Source organism: Anopheles stephensi, chromosome 3 (assembly GCF_013141755.1).
Source record: "Anopheles stephensi strain Indian chromosome 3, UCI_ANSTEP_V1.0, whole genome shotgun sequence".
Taxonomy (NCBI): domain Eukaryota; kingdom Metazoa; phylum Arthropoda; class Insecta; order Diptera; family Culicidae; genus Anopheles; species Anopheles stephensi.
Window position 1 is genome coordinate 81,780,953 of NC_050203.1, and position 23,918 is coordinate 81,804,870.

General features: G+C 46.6%; 1 protein-coding gene across 1 annotated transcript in view; it reads right to left on the bottom strand.

Moving 5' to 3' along the window:
• Positions 1–1,358: 1,358 nt before the first annotated feature.
• The window catches only part of LOC118513629 (protein bowel), a 43,216-nt gene continuing 20,656 nt past the window's right edge, over positions 1,359–23,918 (bottom strand). The window contains exon 3 of the mRNA XM_036059693.1: positions 1,359–3,912. Within this exon, the coding sequence (XP_035915586.1) occupies positions 2,412–3,912 (1,501 nt within the window). The 3' untranslated portion in view covers positions 1,359–2,411. The remainder of the gene's footprint in view (positions 3,913–23,918) is intronic.

The following is a 23,918-nucleotide window of genomic DNA, read 5'->3' on the forward strand; positions in this document are numbered from 1 at the left end:
TCTTACCTAACGAGTTTCCGTCGCATCTCCCGTCGCCCGAAGGAATGAACCGAGGAAAAACCCCATGGATGTCGTCTGAAACACGAGATGACAAGAAAAATGACCTCGATGTCACGTTTAGGCGACAAAAGTCGGGGGACACCCGGGGGACACCAACGTTACCGGTACCGTCCACATTCGGTACATTCTTTACCGTCTTTTGCTCCGTTTCGAAAATGCGCGGATCGTTTGGATTTAGAGCCGGAGTTGATAGTTTTCTTTCCCTCGCTTGCTCGCTCCCTTTCTCGCTCTGGTCTTCTTGTTGTGTTTGCTGTTCGTATTTCTTGTCTCAGGTTTTTTTTTTTAATCCTTCGGTCAGACTTCCTTAGCGACGAGCTTCCTTTGCGCCGTTGCGCTCTTCACTCTTTCTCCTTCTATTTAAACTTTATTGCCATAATCGGATTATCTGTTAGGACTTATGGGTTACTTCCTTAGCCTTTCCTTCTTTCCGACTGGACCGTTTCGTGGAATCATATCGGACCCCTCTCCCGAGCAACTCAGCCCCAGTAAAATCGAACCGTTCTTTATATTTTGTTTGTTTTCTCAATTCTTCGGTTGTTCGTTGTTTGCTTGTTTTTTGCTGCTTATCAAAACTTGTTCCCTTTTTTCGTTTCGTTCGTTCGTCCCTATCAAATCGTTTTCCGTCTTGCAAGCTCCGCTGTTTTCTTCTCAGCGTCTTGCTTTAGTTTCATTAGAACGATTTTATGTTTGCTTCCATTCGCTTTTTGTCTCTCTCAACTTATTTTTTACCCTTTCGTTAGCCTTTTTTTGTTGGTTGGTTGGTGTTGGGCACAGGTTCGCCATTCAATTTTCTCCCTCACGCTTGAGGCTCAATTTTCGATGGCTGTTATCCGTCCGATATCTGCTACACGCGATGCAGCAGGCTCGCGTGTGACGATGGTTGTTTTTGCGAACCACGAACGAAAAAGGATCTGCTCGAAATCCCCCAAGCCGCTCGGCTCGGTCTCACGGCATTCTCTCGCGCCTAACCGCGCTAATGATATGGTTGAATTTTGCAATTCTTTCCAGAACTAATTAGACATCACGCAAATGAAGAAACGACCGATCCTCGCCAAGATCCTCTACCTTCACGATCAGGCGCATCGTCATCATTATCGGACGGCCACACCAAGAACGTATGATGATTCTCACAACAATAGCTCTAATGAAATGGTTCCGTTCTAATCCATTAGTGCTGGGGCCCGAAAAGCCCCCATGCAACGCCAAAGTGGACCAACGACGACGCAGACCCAATATCCCAGGACGGACGGATAATTTTCTTTCCAAGGTGCATTAGAGAGTCGATGAGCAACAGCGTGTGTGTGTTACCTTCTGAAAAATCAGCTTTCTTTACTTTATTTCGATCGCTTCAATACATTGAAAAGAACATAATACATTTAATGAAAATGATTGTACGATTTGTGGACTCTTTTAACAGTGGCGAAAAGCCCGAAACTCCTAATCCCTAACGAATGCTCTCAACGGAGCACACATCGAGTCAAGCATACATCGAGAATGTTTGAGCGAATCACAAAATATCTTATATATATGGAGGTTGCATCAAAATAAAAAATATTCCTTTCTACAGTTGACAGTTCCTGACATATTCTTAGCACTTTTTCACTCTCTATCCCTCTTTTTATCTCTAGAACCGCTCCTACACAACACAGACACAACACAGCTCTCGTAAGAGCTGTGGGATGAGTGTGTTTGTGACAAGGAAGCGTTAAATGCATACTTAAACGAACCTGTGTAAACCGACCGGACCGGGCAGGTCAGCAAACTGAAATCTACACCTCCACACCTATGGAGCCACTACCTGAACTTACCTCGTAATATATCACTAATACAGCTGCCATTTACAGGCTCGACGTTGGCCACGTGATTAATCCCCGGACTCTCACTCTACCGAATCTGATCACTAGCTACCTAATCCTCGGAACTGGGTTCATAAGTGCGATACTGCACCTTTACAGATGGGAATGCTAGCTTAACTATCGAATTACAGTACGTCCCTATGCTAACGCTGCTTATCTCTTACTGGAAGTAAAACAACGATGATACCACACCGTTTGGCTCGCTCACTGACCTACACGCCTGCGAGCCGTTGTAGATCATCGTGTGAAAAGGCACTGTTGGCATAACCTCTCTTAGCTTAGCTTAGAATTCTTAGACCTACTCTAAAACCTATCAGCATTAAATTGGACAAGTACTGTCCCGAGTGTACTACTGCAAATGGGGAAGAAAAACGTCGAGCTCGAACACTTGGTGCCGAGAACCCTCATTGCTGGATCTATTCTAAAAGAGATGCATACCTATTCCACTCGCCTTGTTTTTGTACTGTTTGTCACCTGGGCACATCTCTACATGGGCTAGCGGCGCATGATGTCCTCTATGCTGAAGCCTGTCTTGCGTGGTTGTGGTTGAGGTGGTGGCGGTGCCACCACTACCTGTGCTGCTGTACTCGTACCTGCTGGAGGAGCGGACGTTAACGAGGGACCTCCTTTCGGTGTGTTGGAGGATGCAGTCGGTTGTGGTGGAACTACACTCGGATGGTGATGGTGAGGAGATGCTGCTGAACTGCTACCAGGTCCACCGCTCGATAATGAACTCGTTGAGGTGGCGGATGGAGGCAATACTACGGGCAAGTTCGACAGGTTCGCCAGATTGATCGGAACGGCCATCGAGCTGGGTGCTGCTGGGGGAGGAGGTGGTGGTGGAAGAGCAAGACTCTGAGGTGGAAGATGAGGTGAGAGTAGTACCGGTGAGGCAGACGGCACTGAGGGCGATATCAGTGGCATCGGTTCGCGATGGGGCGAGTCCGGCGGTCCCGAGTGGACCTCCTCAGGCAGAAGGGTCTTATGATGTCCCCGACCACCAGGATGCATATGAAGACTACGGCTCATGATCGGATGCGGTTCTCCGTCGGGACCCATAGCACGTTTGCGGAGTGGAATGTGACTGAGGAACGCACCTCCATGATCCATAAGTCCTCCACTTGCTCCACTGGTGATGGTGGCGGAGGCACGTCCAATCAATCCCATCTTGTGGTGAAGGTCACGCCGTACATGCAGCATCGGCACGAACACGTCCGGTGCGTGTGTGGATGGGTGCGGCATCGAGAGTGGTCCACTATCGCGCGAGTCCTCCCCGTGTCCGGTGGGATGCATCGAGTTGGAATGCTGAGACGATTGGGAAGACATCGACGATCGACTTCCGTGATCGTACTGTGGGCGCATCGTGTACGGACTCTTGGAACCCATCGGCCGTTCGTGATGGCACTGTACGACCGGAGTAGGATCGGGTTCCGGGTGTCCTGCCACACTGATCAAATCATCTTCCTCCTCCTCGTCGTCCTCGTCCTCTTCGTCGTCGTGACGCGCGCGGCGTGCTTCCAGCTCCGGTCGCCGTTCGTCCTCTTCCCGATCGTCATCGTCCAGCTCGGCCGATACAGGCATGTCGAGCGGTGGCGATACGGAACGATGCCGTCCCGCCGGCGAGTGTACCGGTGAGTCTACCTCCAGCACTGTCTCATCCTCATCGCCGCTCAGCTGATGGCCACCGTCGTCCACCCCGACATCGAGCGCTTCCGACGGCACATCGCCCACGGTGTGCGTCAGGGCGTGGCGTCGTAGGTCACAGTTCCGGCGGAAGACTTTCCCGCACGAGTTGCACTCGTACGGCTTGTGGTCCGTGTGGGTGAGCAGGTGCGTCTTCAGGTTCGAGCGCTGATTGAAGCTCCGGTTGCACACCGGACACTTGTGGGGCGATTCCTCCATGTGCAGGATCTTGTGTACGGCGAGCGTCCGCGACTGGCAGAAACCTTTGCCACATTCGGTGCATTTGAATGGCTTTTCCTTCGAGTGGATGTATCTGTGGAGAGGCAGAGAGAGAGGAAGAGAGGGGCCATTAGGAACCGGTAACAGGTCAGGTTACGAACGGGGTCGAATTTGGGTGACCTCGAGACATTGAAGGCTTTTGAGTGTGTGTGTTTTTGGAGAGTGCGTCGAACATTTGTGCCTATTGTGAGCGGTTCTTCAGACCGTAGTGTCTTGCGCCATTGAAAGGTGATACGATTTTGGGGATATTGAACCTTGCTTGAGAAACGCAAGGGCTTACGGGGATACATTTATATTCTTCAATAATCACACTTTTTGACGAAAATAGCTCAATAACTCGATTTCTATCAAGAAGCTCTACAACATTTCTAACGCCACCGCGCAATGGAGGACCTAACTGTTATTCTGTTTTGCATTCATCAAATTCTTACTGGTGAAACAACTTCCTCTCACGACGAAATGATGTCGCATGTCGTCACCAATTCAATCATCCCGGTCTTGAACGACTTCCACCGATCTCGGCAGCAAGATATCCTCGGCACCGAAGAGCTCGTTCTGGTAAATGAAATGTATACGACTGTTACACCCCGCGGGCATATCGAACTCGATTCGATTACAAGAACCATTTTCGATACGGGTTCATTTTCCCTCCAACCGTGGATCGAAGAAAGTAGCTGACTTTATCTGCTCGGCTTTCCTCTGCCGACTGCCGACAGTCAGTAAGCGCTCCAAGAAGATCTTGGGACCTAGCCTCATGTCAGCGGCAGTCAACGGCGAACGGCAATGCCCCCACAAGATGGTGGTTTTTGTTTTCTCATGACTGCTGCTGCGGTTGTGTTGCTTGCACTAAATGCTATCGAAACACGAACCCGAGCCCTCCCACATCTTCCACCCCTTCCCTCCAGTGTCCTTCCTTTTCGGGAGGTAGTGATGGTTATGGTGAGTAACGGTTGTACCGCCAACAGCAGCCTGTGTAGTCGACTGTGAAAGTGGAAGAAGAAACGTTTGGCTGGAGTTTTCCGTGAAGCGGAATGGAAAAACAATCACGAGATCGGCATGTTCTTTTTTCTTCTTCCGTGGTACCTCCCAGATGTTTTGCTGCCTTGCCTATCAGTGGGGAGCGAGCGAGAATCCAATTCGAAAGGATTGATTCCACATCCCTCCATAAACCTCACAAGCACCGGCAAGGCACCGAAGGGAAGGCAAATGATGGCAAAAAGATTGCGTGATACGGTTGACTGGTTCGGTAGACTGGAGCGGCTTGTTGTCTTGGTTTCGAGCTAGCGATGGTCTCGAGAACTGGCGTAGCGTTTGAAGTGCATGGTACATGGTTCCATTGCAAAACTCAGCGAACTCAGCGCCGGCAGTATCCGGATCCGATAAGAGAATCGAACGGGGTGGGAAGGAAGGAATGAGGCGGATGGCGTCACATCGATATTGAATTAATGAATAGCAAATATTGATGCTTTCTGCCAGAGTATTGACTCGTGCGTTAGTGGCGCGTGGCGCGATGTATCGATTTGAATTGCACCCGTGAAGTTGCTGGGATCGCCCAGTTGCCTTGGATGCTTCCAGGACCTGAGCAGCTACATTGTTGCAGTTGGCAGGAAATAAATCATCTTACAAAGTCTTCAAAGCGAGTCCTCGCGCGAGAGTCCTCAACTTGTCTGATGTGGCGAAAAATCACTTTGTAGTCTCTACTGAGCCCTGTCTACACCGTACACCCGTGACGAATGGTGACAGTGGTAATTTAGCTACCCAAAAGACAGCCTTTACCCGACCGAGGATGCATAAAGCCACTTCCGCAACATCGTACTGCGCAGTTTGCCAAACTAGCACACCGTGGAAGGCATAATTTATTGGGTAATTTACGGCAGAAGCACACAGTCCCCAACGACGGGCCGTGGCAACTTTTCGATACTTTTACACTGTGCCGTTTTTTTTTTGTTGCTGTATTCATTTTTTGGACCAACTGGACGTTCCCAGACTGTCTCGTTAAGGGAAGGGCAGCCTATGGTCTCATCGTATTTCATGTGCCAGGGAGCTCGACTTTGGAGCGGATGATTTAGAAATTATGATAATAACACACCATAATCAGCGTCATCTTGCGAGGTTCAGGCAGAGATTCGCCAGAATTCTTCGCCACCACTAGAAGCTTCTCACCCGGAAGGTCATAAAATAAATGTCAACTCGCTGCAACGCTGCAACGAAGATCTCGGGATAATCCATTTTCCCGAAATGAGAATGAGTTTCCTCGTTGTTGTAAACCTTGAGCCCTCGTCTGACAGTGAGCGAGAATCATTACTTAGTAGCTAAATTAGCCGGTGGTAGCATTCCCGCTGACATCTCACACCCGTTGATGGATTGTCCCGGCGGGTAGAGACCACCAACAAAGAACCGTGTTGAGAACCGCGTCCCGTAAGCAATTCGGAGAATAGATTTAAACAACACGCATCCGACTTGTACTGCATGACACGATGACGTTGTGCCACGCAGCAAGAGGCACTCGCACAAAAGCCTGTGAACCTGTGCAGCATCACCATCACTAGTTTAATGCATTTTTGGGGCTTGGTTCCAGGAATTTTGGATTTAAATTTTACATGCCCAAAACCCAACCCGGAATGGGTTTTTGATGGAATGGACGGCAATTTTCAGCGGAAAGTGCTGCATTGGTGGACGGATTGCCTACGTTGCAGGCGGTTTTGTGGTTTTCGCATTTTCCGAACGGGTTCCTTGTTTTTCCCGGGTCAAACACATGTCTGAATGTTAGCAAAAGGTGACTCCGATTGGGTTGTTGTGACGAGTGCAGTGAAGCATAAAATTAAATAATACAAATTCGTGTTGAGTTAGCGTGAAGAGAAACCCTCGAATGGTGCACCTGTGGTCTAGAGCTTGTGTTTTGATCCAATTAAAAACATAACCAAAACTTATTATTCGTGCCTTATTTACGTGGTGAGATTTTCTGACGAATGCGATCTCCGTCACAAATTTTACGAGTGTAAAAGGTTCTCCTGAACCCTTCAATGCAAAAACACACACACGGACATGGGATAGAATTTTCCACGAATTTGCATGCGATTGCCGCTTCATTAGTAGGGCATGAACTGAAAGCTGCTCAGAATGTGATCGACTAATGGGAGTTGTGTAATTATTCATGTAGCTTTCCAAATGCAAAGTCCAGCTCCTGGTCCTGATCCTGGTAATTGCTGACAGCTTATGGGTGGTTTCGCATAGAGATCGATATATTGGAATGCTACTCTCTCACTGGATTAGTCCTCGAGGAGGGACTCAAACAGCCGAAAAAAACAGGGCCAATGGTGAAATTTTATCAAACAAGTGAGTGTCAATCATTAATGCATCAGCTTTACAGGGACCATAATTTATTTTCCCAGTTTCAATTTAATTTCCCACTTCCAAAAACCATAAAAACAAGCCCCCGACGAAACTCAAGCACGAAACGCCATGTTTGGCTTCTGGTCGATTGGACATCAGCGTGGACAACATGTATCGCAATGTGTGCACCTGTTTTTGCTCGCTCGAGCATATATTAAACAAGCTCAGGAAATCGGGCCGAGCACTGTTTGCAACTTTGCACTCTGCTTCCGGGGAGAGCCGTTTTTCGCGGGAAACCCGTTGGATGGACATTGGAAAATTGCCAGCACACGGCGCGGTGTGCAAGTGGCAACGAATTGCTATCCACTTCCAGGACAGCGGGGAATTTTTTTTAATGGGATCAACGCAAATGGTTGATCCTGTGGTGGTTGGAAAACGATTAAAGCTACCCGTATGAATGAGTTTTAATCGTATCGCAGCTACATGCAGAACTGACGAACTAAAAGCCCTTTAGTAGGTAAAATGAAAGGTCTAAAAGGGGTTTGATGTTAATCCTTGCTGGATTTATCGTTCGATTCGATCTTTTCATTATTGTGAACTTTTTCAATAAGTTTTTGACATTGAAAAATGGCACTCCAGTCCCCACAGGAGCGATTAATGTCACGCAACCCGAACGACTACTGCAGCAGACGCCTGCATGACAAGCGCCTGCGAGGAAGCTATAATTGTAATTAAATACTGCCAGCCCACCAGGTAAGACTCGATTTGTCAAGCAAGCTTGTATCTATCTAGCGATTACTCAAGCTTCCGAAAGCGGAAAACCTACAAACCGTTAATCGGTGTGCTGCCATCAAATTGCAACAAAGTACCAAACCGGGGGGGTATCGTATCGTGTGCAATCAGCCGTAATGTCTGGCTTAAAAAGGGGGATATTCAATAAGAAGCGCTACTCGAACGGGAGCATTAGCATCATCCACTCATATTTAACTCCGAGCCGCCGCTCGGTACAATGTAAGCTCAATCGAAGCTCAACGGGGTGGAAGAAATATTAATCGCATCAGAGTGTTCAATACGATCCACCCCTACGTAAACTCCACCCGAGCGAATAGTTGTAGTTGGTGGCAAACGTAGCAAAAGAAATCCTGTCCCTCTCTCTCGCTCTCGCTTGCTCTCATCCACCGATTAATTGCCTTTTTTTGCTCAAAGCAACTCAAACGGAAGGTTGATAAGATCGGGGATAGAACTGAACTGGTGATCCCAAAAACCCAAGGAGTGCCCAAGACCGGGAAGCAAAGCTGGGAAGGAAAACGTTCTAGAGAGGGGGAAAAAACAACCAGGAAACCAGTTCGGGATGGCAAAAGTAGTGGAGTAGCATCCAGGCTAGCAAGCCAAGCAAGAAACTGGTTTCGTTTGGCGTGTGTTATCTTTATCGACCATCGAAGCAGCGAAGACGACGGCAACGGCCCCAAGATGACGATGGCAGATGAGTCTTCAAGGAAACGTGGCAGAGCGACCGGATGTCGACGGGGTTGATATTCATGAGGGGTTGGAAAGTGCGTTCCAAGAAAAAAGGCAACGGTTTAACCAGAAGCGAGAAGAAAACGTAGAAAGGATTGATTGGAAAAGCTTATCGGGGTGAAGGTACGATATTTTACAATGGAGGACGCCGTAAGGTAGGCAATTAGTGATACAAATATCATATTTTAGCCCTCAGTTAGTTTATGAAAAAATGTCATTTTGAATGGTTCCCAAGACTCTATTCTATGTAAATAATGTATTAAAAATTCTCTATGTCCAGTGGCCGAGGATATCGCGAGGCGGGACCGGGGATCAAATCTGGCTTGATCAAATCGGTACGTGGGACTGATTATCTAGCTACGAGTAAAATCAAGTCAGAGAAAGTCAAAAAGGCAGACCAACACCTTTGGCGATTTTAGTGCCACGGAAGATCAAAAATTGAAATAACTTATCGCCGTAAGGTATGCAAAACGTAATACATAATCATCCATGGATTCTTAACAGCCTTAGCAGTGTGATTTTTGTTTCTCAGACTCAGATTTTTGTTTCAAATATCCTTTTAATGTTCATAAAATATACTCAAAATTAAATTAAGTTAATGAAATGTATGAAATCATCCAATATTGATGCTTAAGCATTCCTCAAGTTAATTTGAATTTTAATGAGATTTCACTTCACAAATTCCACAATGTAAGTGATTGTAAATTAAAACTCCACAACCTCTTTCACCGCCCAACAATTCTAAGGACCAGCAAAATACCTTACACCATCAACATTGCTGAGGTGATTGAAATTTATCAAATTTTCACCGACACACAAACCACGGCGTCCAACCTTTGAACTGAACGTTCAATCAATCGATCGATCCACCCGCTGCATAAGCTGATTAAAAGCGTCTCATAAAGCGTCCTCACGGAATGTTCGGATACAAAACAAAGCCTCGGGAAAACGGCGGAGCCCAGATCCTGAAGCGTAAAATGATTCCCCAAAGTGTTGGCACTCTTTAACCGCTCGCTGCACTACGAACGGTGATGGACGCTTGTTGGTTGGACGTAATAAAAGAAAAAATCATAAAATGAAATCCCTATCGGTTCTCGGGCTCGGGCGGCTTAAGCCACAATTTTCCACTTCCGATTTGCGAGCGTGTAAAAAAGCGAAAAGGATTATATTTTATGCTTCCACCGTTAGCTGGGCAGGAATTTTCCGAAAAACGGGCTGAAACTTTGTAGTCTAAATGGGTTTTGGGGCAACATAAAAGAGGATCGCTGTTCGTTGAAGTGACGCGTGTGACTTGTGCGTCATTTAAACAAGCGGAGATGTGGTGATGCGTGTGTGCCTTATGTGGCCTTTGGATAGTCGCAGCTCTTCTGCCGCCTCAACTTGGGTGGTAAGTGAGTAGCTTTTCGTGTCTTCAGAAGAAATTACACAGCCCGAGACCGGCGACCAGGTTTGAGGCCGCGCGTCATTGAGCCTGCGTCTGTTTGCAATTGAAATCATCTGCAAACAGTTCAGCCACACAAACGATTTCCCCGACACGGGGGGATTTTTGTGTTGTTGAGGAATTGAGCATCAAGGCGAAGGAACAAAGAGTTAAAATATAATGGGTTTGGGAATTGAATATTAATTGATTTTCCACATCCTGCTTTCCTGAGGCTGAACAAACGAAGTCAACATCGGTAAGTTGAGTTGGTCAATATTGGGCCGCGGTCAACACTTCAGCTTAATCTCGCGCTCTCCAACTGCGATGCACCTCGACGGTGATGCACTTGCTGCCGTCTCAAGCTAGCGGGGCCGGGAGACCCAGCGCAGGGAAGATGTGGTCTGAGGGGAACTGTGTCATTGTTTTTACCTTTTTAAATCGAAATCCCTTGTTAGCTTCAAACACTCCTGTCACACACATCAAGTGAGCCTCTATCTATCTGTGTCAGGAAAGGGAATTATTTAATACAGCTTTAAACACACCACACACGCGCGAGAGAGCCGGAGAAGTACCCTTATAAGCCACCGCGAGTTGGAGGTCGAGTTGATGGATGGCAGACAAACACACATACGCACGTCAGACGAACGTACTCGAAACGGCACCGCGTGTTTACTTTAACGATGACAACAACAACAAAAAACGACGACGACGATGCCGGGTCCGGTTGAAGATTAAAGCGTCAAGACCGCCAAGTTCAAATATTGCGCCGCGTTCGCGTACGAGTGCGTCTTGGGGATCGGTCATCTTCGAGGAGGTCTTGGTGGACCAGGTGGACAGTTCGTTCCGGAAAGACAAATCTTTTCAAATCTGTGTTTCCTGAGCTAAAGTTTCCCAAAAATGGAGTCTCACCTTAGAACTTCCCACTCAGAGGATAGCCCGCCTAGCCAAGATTTCGGGCGTCACTTCTGAACGCATTAAACCATTAAGCAAAAAAAAAAAGGTTATCCTCCAAAGTGTCAGCCCATCAGATAGGCAACTTCACTGATCAGTGGCTTGGAAGCGAAAGCAAAACTGCGAAAGGGTCATCTGGATATCGGACCGATGGATCGATCGAATTGATTAGTTGCGTCACACCGGTTTTTGGTCTGGAAGCTCCATTAATCTGCCATCTGCCAATCTGGGCCTAGCCAGTCGCCTTCCTTCCTCCTCCACTAATAGCAGGCCAAAAACAAAATAAATAATCGAATCGTTTAAGCACCAACCAGCAGAGAGTCCTCCCTGCAGAGTGCTGCCTGTGCTTAGGGGGAAGAGAAAAAAAAAACCCACCCGACGATGACCCAAACCTCATTTGCACACCATTCGATCCGCCGCCGTTTTGCGAACCCCGGCCGGCCAATATCAGCCGACATCTTTCGCGGCTGGTAATTAGCATAATTAAGCGATACGAGCCGCTGGCAGGCTATATTTTATATCAAACTTCAACGGGGTTTTTTTTTCATCGCTCGCTTCATTGGCTTTCGAGACGACGAAAAAAAAACCAACGCTCAGAAAGGGGTTCGTTTCTTTGAGATACTTTGGAGATTCGCCACCTTAAATGACTTTGCTAATGGTGTCGTGGCGATTGCATCTGGCTAAGTGCATTGACTGGCCACGAAACCCATTCAAACCTTTCCAACACACAATTCAAAGTAGCTATATATGGTGCGGATGTGTGTGTGTGTATTTTTCTTGCTCGAAACCTTCTACTTTATTGCATGGATGCACTTCGCACGCTAGTGTCACCATAATTCGCTTCCAGATCCGCGTCGAAGTCTTGTCTAGCAAAGCAATTATTTTTGCACAAAAAATCCCTCCGCTATCCTGATGCCGTAAAATGTGTGACTTGAGATATTGCTTTGGGCTTTCGCAGAAATTTGTTTGAATCGCTAGGTGCCAAAGCGATGTTACCAATTATGAAGGAGATGTAGAATTTCGTGTATGAGTGTCGTAAGCCCGTGGGGAATTCTTGAACTCACGCGAGACCGCTCGACGGATGGAGCTATCCGTGTGAAATGATTTACGAACGTCGATCCGTGAGTGCGGTTTATGATGCGGTCCGAACGCAGGTCGGTTTTGATGTATAATCAGCTAGGATCAATCCGTTTAGGACCTGTCTCAAGGACAGTCTGACATTGGGGTGAACATAGGGAGAAGGAAAGCAACAAAAAAAAAAACCCAAAACCCTCAAAACCACATAAATTAGGGGAGCATGGGATGAAGAACAGGCTTCACGAAATAGAGTGGAATCTAAAATTATGCCTACAGTGCCTGCGGATATAGGCGAGAAGGACTTTGGTTCACACAGACCCCGGAAGGATCTGGACGAGGAACAGGATTATGGTGAGCTAATAAAAGATGCATTTCGCGCGCTGTCTGGTCTCTGGACCCGGCGCAGACGAGCGTTCTGACTTTGATTGCATTTTGTGGTTTCTGCGCCGCCCGCTGGTGACCAGCGCACCTCCGGCTTTTATATCGCGCACGTCGATTTTGAACGAGATCAACAGCTTTTGATGGAGTTTCGTTAGGCAAAATATTTTATTGCACTTTAAAGAATAAGCGATATAAATTTATCGACATCGACGAGAGTTTTGCGAGCGGCGCTTTTGCCGGGTGACCCTTTTTTATGACAATTTTTTTTTTTCGATTCAGCGGATTTCTGACAGGTAACTTAAGACCATATTTTACTGCTGATTGGTTTTTTGGGGTTGGAAAAAGAAGTAAGGCGACTTTTTTATGTTCTACTGGATGATGATGATGATGATGCGAGAATGTAGCGCGTAATAAGCTCAAGTTGGCGGGGATTTGTTTTTTTTTTTTTCGGAGAGCCACTTACTGATAGACAAGACCTGGCGTACCACTACTGAGGTCCCCTACGGAGTCGTCCAACAATTACTCACAATCAGGGGGCCTGTAACGTAAAGTGTGAACTGTTGAGAATTGGTAATTGATTTCTAATGAGCTCGGTGTTACTGTTGTGTCTAGCCACCTAGCGTAGGAATGCGTGGCCGCCGCCCGTAACACACATACACATCGTACGGGGCCGAAACATTTTTGCAGCTAATGGACGAGAAACGGCCGACAGTCATGGTTGAGCACTGATTCTATGGCCGATTTTTTGACCTCGATCGATCTCCACCGCGCTCCGGGAAGACAAATGGTGCCAAAAAGCCTCGACCACAGCTTCAGCCAAGGGTTGCGGAGCGAGCGCACAATGAGTTGGCGAAGTTCCACGCGTTCCATGATGGGCTGTTGGTGATGGTGGAGCCTTAGTAATTACCGGGTTCATACCGCGAACGGCACCGAGACATTGGCGTGGTCCAATTTTCTTCCCTTTCCCTGAAGGCTGTTGTGGGTTTGTTGGTAACGATTGGCTGGGGAAAAAAAATCCCTCACTCAGACCAGGGAACTGATGGGATGAAATTTTGAAATTAATCACCACGAACCACAGCGGGAAGAATGGGAGAAAATCTCAGAACTCGTCCATGGACGCACCTTTCGCGGGTGATTTTTAAGGTTTTTGCAACTTTTTATTCCCCGCCGTCTGTACGAAGACACATTTTTGGAGAGGAAAAATAGGGGAGAAAGAAATGAACCTTTTGACGCAAAGGATGCATTTAATCATTAGGTGCATGAAATTAGCCATTACTCCACCACCGTATTGACGGGGACGAATTCCAAAACTTGAGCCAAAAGCTGGGAGTTCTGCATGACGTTTGGTACCAGGTAATTATCGGTTTTGTTGCAATTTTTGCTCTCCAGCCACCTCCACCTCAAGGCTCCAAGAGAGGGTCCAAGTCACCCGCGGGCCGTTCCGGTGTGCATAATTATCCTCTCCACAGGATGTCTGCGTGCGGTTACACGGACGATTGATGATCCGGTGCGGTGTGGTACGATTGATGTTGCGATGCGAAAGATGATGAACGACCACAGCCCAAAGCACGCTGCCGAGGAGGCGCGACGTCCAATCCGGCCTGTTGCACACCCGCAGGCATTATGCAATGCCTTTCGATGCTCCATGTCAGATTTGTGTTCTCGCTTCATACGCTGTTCTATTATCGTGGAGTTCCGATCGATACGACAACAGTGATCAGCATTCATCAAACCGCAGCTCGGGTTGTTTTTTTTTTGCCCAACTTCTCTGAAGTCGATGGAGATGATGAGGTCAGCCCATCACGACGCTCGTGTCTCGTGTGTCGTTTTTTTCCACATGTCAGGGCATTCTATTAATGGGACATAATTTCACCCGTGACACAAACATCCAACCGCAACCGCATCAAGTGCCGGCCGATTGTCCGTGTGAAGAAGCGAATTTCCTGAGGACACTATAAATATGACTTCAAAAAATGCATCCTTCGGCGAGAGGCTTCCCGAGTAGCTCAGAAACTGCAAGTCAATTTTTGGTGACCGACAGTGACCATGTTCCCCTTAATGGACGCTAATGATATGGACAACGTACGTGTGCGAGAGAGAGTATCGCAAACAGCTCAGCTTTTTTTGTTCGCGAATTCCTATCATTTCCTCCCGACAAGCGATGTTGCTCCAATATCAATTAGCGCATCGCTTACATTGAGACGGTCCAGTATCATGCTGGACGATCACGTACCTCGCGCGTATCATTTATTAGACGTCGGTGTTGTCCTCATTCGAAAAAGTAAAGAGGGACAAAAAAAAACCCGAGCTCAGTGGTTCCATCTGTCACTGTCACCAAGGCTTTCGGAGAGTGGTTCCTCGCGCTTCGGTACCTCTTTCGTGGTGTTGGTCAGTGTGAAGGTTTTGATAAATGGTTACACCCGAAACTCATTTCAGTCTCTTGCACAATGGGTTTCGATCATTGCGCTTCAATCGTGGCATCCGAAATGAAATGTCCTCTTTCCCACCAGGATCTCATCATTTTGTTTCTGGCCCTTCCGTTTTGCTTTCCTTTGCTTCCCAGACTCCCATTCGAGAGAGTGGGTTCGAATTAAAAGTCGGCGAGCTCATCGTGCACCTACCCTCGGTGTCGCTGCTTAATCATGCCAAGGTAATCGAGCGGAACGAGCCCGACATCGACGGTAGCCAGTTGTCCGGTCGACTACAATGTTAGCGTCCGAGAAAAAATGGTAGCACCGCAAGGTGACGTGCGCGTTTGCACGACTTCTGACACAAACGGTCGAGCTGGGCCCTGAGGTGTAATGATGGAACCCGTTGGATTGGAGATGCATTAATCAATGACACGATCAGGCGACTTTCGTCGAGCGACATTGCAACCACGCTAATGGACATCGGGACGGGTAGCGTTATCTTTGTGAGAGGCTTCCACTGTTATCCTTCGTCCAGTTGAATGCACCGAGCAGTGGGAATCGATCGACAGGTCCGTCATTACGCCAACTATCTTGGGTTGGAAGTGGTTTCCGATAATTATAATTCTTGAGCGTCCGTGTAAGGAAGCAGCTGATTGGGCAACGCGAGATTTATAGCTGCACATTGGCGACATAATGATAAGATTGCATTCCGCCGAGCACCCTGCCACAGTTATGAAGCTGCGGTGTCATGAAAATGAATGACAGGAACTGAATGAACGCTTCGATATGAACGCCTTATAACAGCTAAGGAGCATTGAAAGGAAGCGGGGGAAAAATGAGCACAAGTAAAATAATTATCATCACCCGTCGACCGCAAGCCGCTCGGCCGGCAGTAAATCAGAAAAATGAAGCCCGTGATCGCGTTTTTGTTTTCACTTTGGTGAAACTTTGTCTTGCAAGGTCTTTTTGCTCTTGTATGCAATCGATCAGTCGGCTTCGGGTTCGCTTTTGTGGCATTTTGCTTCGCTGCATTTACTTTGTCGTTGTATTGAGTATGCATTGTGTGGATCAGGATTACTAGTCATCAAGTTTGTGCAGGCCTATGGCATCAGGAAAACTTAATTGAGGACTTATGTCAGTTTGGTTGTTCTTCGTATAGACAAGCGTCCCCGAAAGAAGCACCTATTAATGGACCACGAGAGTTGTCTATATATTTCTCCTTGTCACCGGAAGGTCTCAAAATCCCTTTATGGCATTCCAAAATTTCCATTTAGTGCGGCTCAAGTCCAAACGAAACGGGCCCCTCTCATACGCCTGACACCAAAAACCTGGGCGTTGTATAATGAGCAAAAAGACAAACGAAACACTTCATCTTCACAGCGCCTCGGCGCGGGTTCTTACTAGAGGGACCGGTTGTAGAATTCATTCAAGAATGTCGCCCAACAAAAAAGGTAGAGAGGAACCTGCCCTGGCCATTACCGATTCTTGGTCGCGTTAAACTGTCGCAACGGCTAGGAAACGCGTTCATCCATTCAGTGGTTCAGAGCACTTTACATTTCCTGTTTCTGGCCGGTATCGAGGAGCTGATTGTGGACGTGCGGCCGGGTGGAATGTGTTAAATATAGCAACATAACACTAATTAATGTTATTTCTCTTTAATTTTGCCCCATACCGATGCGGCAAGGATGTGGATTATGCCAAACACAAACGCTTGGTGTGATACCGCGAAGCCTGCACTCGAGCACCCTCTCGTATAATAAAGGCGAACCAGAGCTGTCTTAAGGTTTGCTCTACGGCTTTTTAGATATACCAGGGCAGGCCGACATATCACTTATTTTAAAACTTTCGCAAATGGGTAGGAAGTTCGGTGGTGATTATTTTATCACCATTTTGAAATCAGCTTCCTCCAGTGGTCCTTGTGGCCGCCACAGTCCAACGGCTTGAAGACTGTGAGTGTATTCACACATTCCTGCGTGTGTGTGTGTGTGTGTGCTTCTGGTGCGACAGGATGGTGATGGGCGATGAATAAATTATTCAAATCGAACCTATTCATCCGTCCAGCGACATCTTGCGGTTTCGCGTTCTTCACGTTTTGCCAAGGGCTGTGTAAAGCTTAGTGAGCTGAGCGCAGGCAGCAGAAGTTGAGGAAGCAAGAGAAGCGAGATAAAAAACTACGAAGCAACTTCGCTACACCCTGCAAAGTTCGGACTCCTCCGGCGGCTCCCAAGTACCTCGCCAAGAAGGGAGGAAAGGCAGCCCAGGTTTGAGAAGCTATTAAAAATTCGTTTCTTGCGAGGCCACTTTTTCCTTTCACCCGTACGAGCATGATCCTATGCAAATCAAATGAACGATGGGGAACGCTCGGTACCTTTTTTCTCCAGATACAGGGAGGCTTTCGTATATTAGTGGTCCTCACATCACTCGAGGAAAAAGAAACGAAGATCTCGAAGATGCCGATCGATCTCGAAGTTTTGTTGGTAGCTCTCGTAACTTTGTCATAGGCCTTCTGCAGCATTAGGAGGGAGAAAAAACCACCTACTTGAAGACTTGCCGGTGAGAGCCTTCCTACCGAGCTCTTCGAATGCCGAAGCTGAAGAAGAAGAGTTCGCTTATCGAGAAGCACCGAAAAAAACCCTCAAACCGAACCGTTTATGTTATTGTTTTCTAATGATCTATTGAATTTTAATGGGTAAAAGCTTGCGGTCTCGCTTCTGCATTCATTCGCGCCTTCCCGGTTCTCACCCATCGCAATATTACCAAGTGTTGAAAGTGACGCGTTTAGGAAAACAATAAAATGGAGAGCAGCAAGAAACAAAACTGGAACAGGGACTGTTTGACTTGGATGTAGGAATAAAAACAGCCAGGTGGACACTCATCAGGAGGACAAGACATGGCGTGGGACACATGCAAAACAAGTCCGTCACCATGACAACCAAGGTACGATTCGCTGGAGCATTGCCAATTGAAAGCAGTAGAAGCTCTCTCGCTCGAAACCTGTACGTAATGGCAGTGGCTTCCTGGTCGCTGCCAAACTGTTACTACCGAACCCTTGGAAACAGATTTTTAAAAACAGCTCTCAGCACTCTTCCTTCTCTTCGCTGGGCACCGGCGGGGCTCCAAACGGTGGAATAAAATTTGCATCCGTAAGAGCTCGATTAGAGCTAGTTGGGAAGCGCGGGATACACAACCCACCGGGCCCAACCCGGGGAATGGAATGTGAACTTCAAGGATTGTGAAGTTGTATTCGTAGCGAGAGATAAAAGCGAACAAAGATGAAGCAGCTTACACATCCTTTTCACTCGTCGGTTGTTTCGGTCGCCTTCCTTTGCTCGCATAACGCAAAATAACGGAGGCGAAGTTGTGTAGTAAGTAAACAACCCTTCGAACGAAGCGTAAAGTATGAACAAATAAACCTGCACTCAGGGACTCCATTAGCTTGGCAGCGGTTGTTATGCACATGGCGGTTCGAAGAAAAAGTGGAATCTACTTTCCCCGTACCTGGGCATGTATGGGCCAAACACTGGAGTGGCATTAGATCAAGTTGAAGGCTCCGGTGTGTTCTGGTTGTAAATCTTTCCCGACTTTCTCCCTCACTCTTTTTGCTGGGTGTAGATTTATATTACTTTAACTGATTAAAGCTTCACCGCGACGGTGATCCAGAAGTTTGGCCGCCCCAATAAGGAAGATCCCCAAAGTCTCCCAAATCTTCCGCCACGGTGAGTAATCTGATATCTTGGCGAGAAGAGATATTCACACCCATCACCCATCTCGTACACGGGACGAGTCCATTAGTCGCCGTAGCTCCAGTCAGTTGGGAGGACCCAAGGAGAATTTCTGACGAATATCTCGGGGTTCTTGGCCAGCTTGGGTTATAATTTTGTGGTAGAAAGGAAAAAAAACTTCAGGAACCTTCTTGTGTTTGGATGCTGTAGCGTGCAGCGAAGAGAGAAGAAGAAACCAAGGCGAGGGAGTTTCGGGCTCGCCTTATCGCTACAGAAATCAATAAGCGGTTCCGTGAGGTTGCAGATGCATTGCGGTTTTCTTACACCTCCCCGACCAATGATCTCCCGGGCGATATCTTCGTCGAGCTTTTCAAACCATCCCCATCACGTATCGCATAAATCGATTCCTACACAAGGCTCTTTCGGTTTGGAAGCTTTTTCCGATCCTGAAGATCCACGTCCATGAAGATGATGGCCAAGGTTTCCTCGGGCAACTTTTCGGCTCGCCGTGGATACAGACCTTGAGGGGGGTTTTTCGTTGTGGGGTATAATTATAAAAGAATTCAATGTAATTATTTTGCCACACAAACGCAACACGTTCTACGTGGGGCGTTTCTCTGGCAGTGTGTGTGTGTGCGCCCGAACAGCTTGTGCTGTCGGTACGTGAGCCGTTTACGTTAGTGAGTGTACAGCGATTTTGCGCCCGAGTCTCTGGACTCTGGCTTTCGGGAAGTTGTCCTGCATTCTTCTAACTTTTTCAATTCGCTCTCTTTCTTCGTGATACAAAAACCGACCAACGCTGCTTCACAAATCAAGGAAATTGGGAGGAAATCGGTCCTGGTTTCCCTGACCGAACACACAACTGCAGTGAACAAACAATCAGCAAAGTGCAGCACTAGCACGGGAATCAAATTGCAAAAGTTTTAGGGGCTTTTTGCTCCGTTGTCCACATGAGCCACATGAGCTATTCTGGTGAACCCACCACAATCCCGTTTTTTTCCATGGACGTGTAGGTTGAGCGTCCGGTGAAGAGAAGTTTCGCAACGCAAATTCTGGAATCAACAGATTATGGCGTGCCAATTCGGGTTCGGCCAAAGTTCGATTACATTTCAGAAACTAGCCGGCAGTATACATTCATAGAGCGAACGGGAATGTCTGCTCCGGATGGACTCGATCGGACCGAATTGGGTTGGGAAAAAATTAATCAAGCGTTAAAAAACAATTGCCCAGCTCTGGAGCTGAGCTGTTGAAGTAGAAGTTCCAGTTTCAGGTTGTTTTTTGCTAATGCTTATACGGTAAGTGTGAGTTGATCCTCTTCCGGGGGAAAAAAAACAACCTGCCCAACGTTAATATTTAAACTTGAGCTCGAAAACTAGCATATGAGCTTTTCTCGGAAAACATTCTGTCAGGGGCACAGAGTCGGTGTGTGCCTACAACTCAACTCCAAAGGCTGTCCGGATCGAAAGACGTAGGTTGAGGTGCCCTCTAATACTTCCAGGAATAACTAAAAAGCCGATATCCGTTCTGTTTTACATCGACCCGCACCCGTGGTTCCGGCCATCCGGTTTCGTCTTTCAGCCGAGTTTTCCAAAAACCCCATGTAAAAACGGTTTACAGTAGTCAAATTAATGTTTGCTAGACATGTTTTACATTTCCTCCTAGGAACTTGTACTCCTTGTGGAGCTGGAACCCTGCAAGCCAGGTGCATGATGCAGCAGAAGTAAACGCAAAGTAAGTTTTTGCTGCCGCTTTCGTGTCCGTGAAACACAGGGGGAAGGACTAAACTTTTACTAGGAAACTGACACGAGCTTGTGGTGTGGTGTTCGCATGGTCAAGATTTCCTTCGAGACATATTGTAGTGCAAGATGTAACGCATTTTTTGTATGTATAGAGTAAAAACTGCTGTACAGCAATATTGCACCGAATTGAATTTATGGAGCACGAACAAAGTTTTGCATGAAAATTACTAAGAAAAAGTCGTTCCGGAAGTCTGTAAGATGCTAAATATTAAATTGTGCTTCCATCCTGCGGCAATAGCAAAGCTGTTAGAGAAGTGGTCACCCGTCTATAATTCGCACCCATAAGCTGGAAAACTTTAGCTCATGAATTAGACGCATGTTTTACAGGCGAAAAGATTAACTTTACTACTGAGCAGGATGCTTCCTTTGCAGAATGCGCCTGACAGTATGCAATCTGTGTGACAATTTTTATTTGCGAGTAACCTTTTAAGCTCTTTTTGTTGTTTTTTAAGCACAAAACGATGATCAAAAGGTACTTTTTCGTGAAAGCAAAAGAAACTATCGCGACACTGTTTTAAAGAAACCCCCTTAATTGAAGGCAATATTTCTCCTTTAATTAACGGAACTCAATACTTTCCCGATGCTCAATTAAAACCAGCGGATGCATAACGGTTAGTATGAGTTAAAGGTGATTAATTATAGGCGAAACAAACAGTGGACGAGGACAGCAAGGAAAAGAAAACCTTACTCCTGATAGAATCATTTTTTAGCCACACTGTTCTCGTTTATTTCAAAACGTATCCTGCAAAGGCTAAAGGGAATGGAGAAGAAAACATAAAAATGAGCCACAGTCGAGGTGCGATTTTCGATTCCATCCTACTTTGTTGTTTCGCTCCATTCCTTTCCAGGGCGGTAAATGCTTGATAAATTAACTCCGATAAGCAACTCGCTTTCGACGTTCTGGACACTGGACCCAGTACGTTGGCTGGAAAGGGACCAGCAGTGCATTTTCGGGGCTTGCAAAATGCGGCGAAAAACAGTCGAAAGCGCATCCTGCACCGGACGTGTGGTGCTTGGAGTTTTTGTTTAGTTTCTTTCTGGATGGATCCATCCATCGCCTCCCTGGGGGCGACTGCCCATTTGCATATTAATGAGCGGCAGGATGTGATCCTGACCAGTAACGCAGTAAGGGTGAGAGAGAGAGCGAGAGAGTTTTGTTTTACCCGGACATATCCCGTTGCAAAACTCAATTAAAGCCACAGGATCGAGAAAGTCGAAAATGATGAAAATTGGCCAGAAAAGCTAACAGAAACCGCATGCTGTTGCTGGCTCTTTCTCTCCTCTTTGGTGTTGATGCACCCGCCCGATGCAATTTTGAAACATATTTCAGAACGGTACACCAAACCGTCCCAACCCGTTGAGATGCAAACAGACACGATCAGGTGCATGTGTTTTTGCATATATTTTTTTACTTCGGAGGTAAACTTTAATTGGACAACACTTAATGAAATGTTGACGCCGAGCGGACTTAAGGTAAATGGACAATCGATAATGAGAGTCGGTTTCAATTTATAAGGCGGCTGCCAACGGGTTATGATACGGGCTTCGGCAGGTTGCAGTGTGAATTAAATTAGGATTATGGAGAAGGCGGTGTGCAAAATCCGTCGTAAATTAGAAGAGCACTTAATTTTCCCCTTTTCTGTCCAATAAAAGAATCGTTTTTTTCTTCTTCGTTCCATTTACCGGCCAACCGGAACTGTTTCACCCACAACGGAAACGATGCAAAATCGATCGTTACACTTCAACCGAAGGCCACCATTTTCTTTTCATCCCTTTAGAATGGACGATGGTGAGAACGTGAGCCGAATGCTTAACACTACCCGTCCGATCGACATGCAATTCAATGCACGGGAGTAATAAAAGGAAGTTAAAACACGGAGTAGGTGAAGTGAAAACAAATGCAACCATAAAACCACCTGTTGTTACGCTAATTTTCGGTTCCACCGTTCCAGGGAAAAGGGTTTGCTGGACCGTCCGTACCGGAAGATAACGATCGTGACACGATGATCGGTGATGGGTTTCGATTGCACAACCGCCATCGTCTCTGAAGCAAAAGGAAGCGCAAAAAAAAAAACGGTGCTCATGCACAATTTATTCCAATTTTTGTTTTCCCTTTTCTGCACATGGGTTTGATCAATTTAGCTTGTTTTCTTTTCCTTTTCTTTGTGTTCTCTTCTTGCTTTATAATACACTTTGCAAGTTGCACTTTTAGTTTTCCTTTTATTTTTTTGCATAAATTGTTTCGTTCGTCCTTTTTTTCTTCGTTAATTACGGAAGCGCATCGAAGCGTTTTCTTTTCTTCTACTTGCTCTCTTCCTTTTAGCCACGTTTAATTGCAACAATTGCAACCGTTTTCTACCGTCCGCTTGCATTTGTTTGCTTCCGTTCTTCCGGTGGTTCCGGCTGCAGTCGGTTTGCACATTTTCGTTGTTATCGTTGCTTCTGAGGGCCAATGTTTGTTCTGGTGGTCGGTTATTCACATTTCGATATTACTTTCGTAGCAAAATTTTGCATATGTGCTTGCAGTGTAATTGCACAAATATTTATCTGCACAAGAGCAACGAGAAGCGAACGTGAGAAGAAAACGATTTAAGGTAGAAGGAATTGATTTTAAAAAGGGGAAAAATCGTTTTAAATGCTGATTTTGTGTGAGAATAAAAATCTCGTCTAAAGACCAACATTAGCGAAATTAAATCCTACCGTTCTCTTCAATCTGCAGCTACTCATTCAAATTAATCTAATTTAGAAAGCGACAAACCATTTATTATTAATAATGCTAATTTGAACGGTACGACCCTAACCCTTCTCATCTCACATGTCTAATCGAATAAATCCCAGGCCCAGGTTCGTGACCGTTGTAACGGGGTACCAGTGAACACGCTACACGCTCTAACATGATGTTTCCGTGTTTGACGATCTTAACCACAAGCGGTAAGCCAATCGGCACGCAATCGCACGGGGGCGCGCACAATTAAAGCGCCGCCCGCCCGGACAATATACATCCACCGCGATCGAACAACCGCAGGCTCGGGCCTTTCGCTCAATTGGCTGCAATTTGTCGTGGCGAAAAAATTAAACACAGCACAGCGAAACCCTTGTCGACGCGAATGCCCAGCCGACGCAGGAGAAGGATGAGCTGACGGAACGCAAATCACAGCGACATTTACACGAGCACACGCAACCGTTTGGCCAAGGGGTTTCGGAACAATTATAAACAATCGATCTAGCACGCGATCTATCGTGAGGTCTGGAGTGGTAGGAAGCTGTCGTGAGAAAGCTTTCTTAAGCATCGCAATTAAAAACAACACTTTAAAAAGTAAGCAAGAACAAAAGAGGGTATCATGACACAAGCATATCAAGAGGCACGGGATTAATGTTTCGGGGCGATCGTAAATAAATCATCATAAAATAAGATTCTCGTTGGGGTA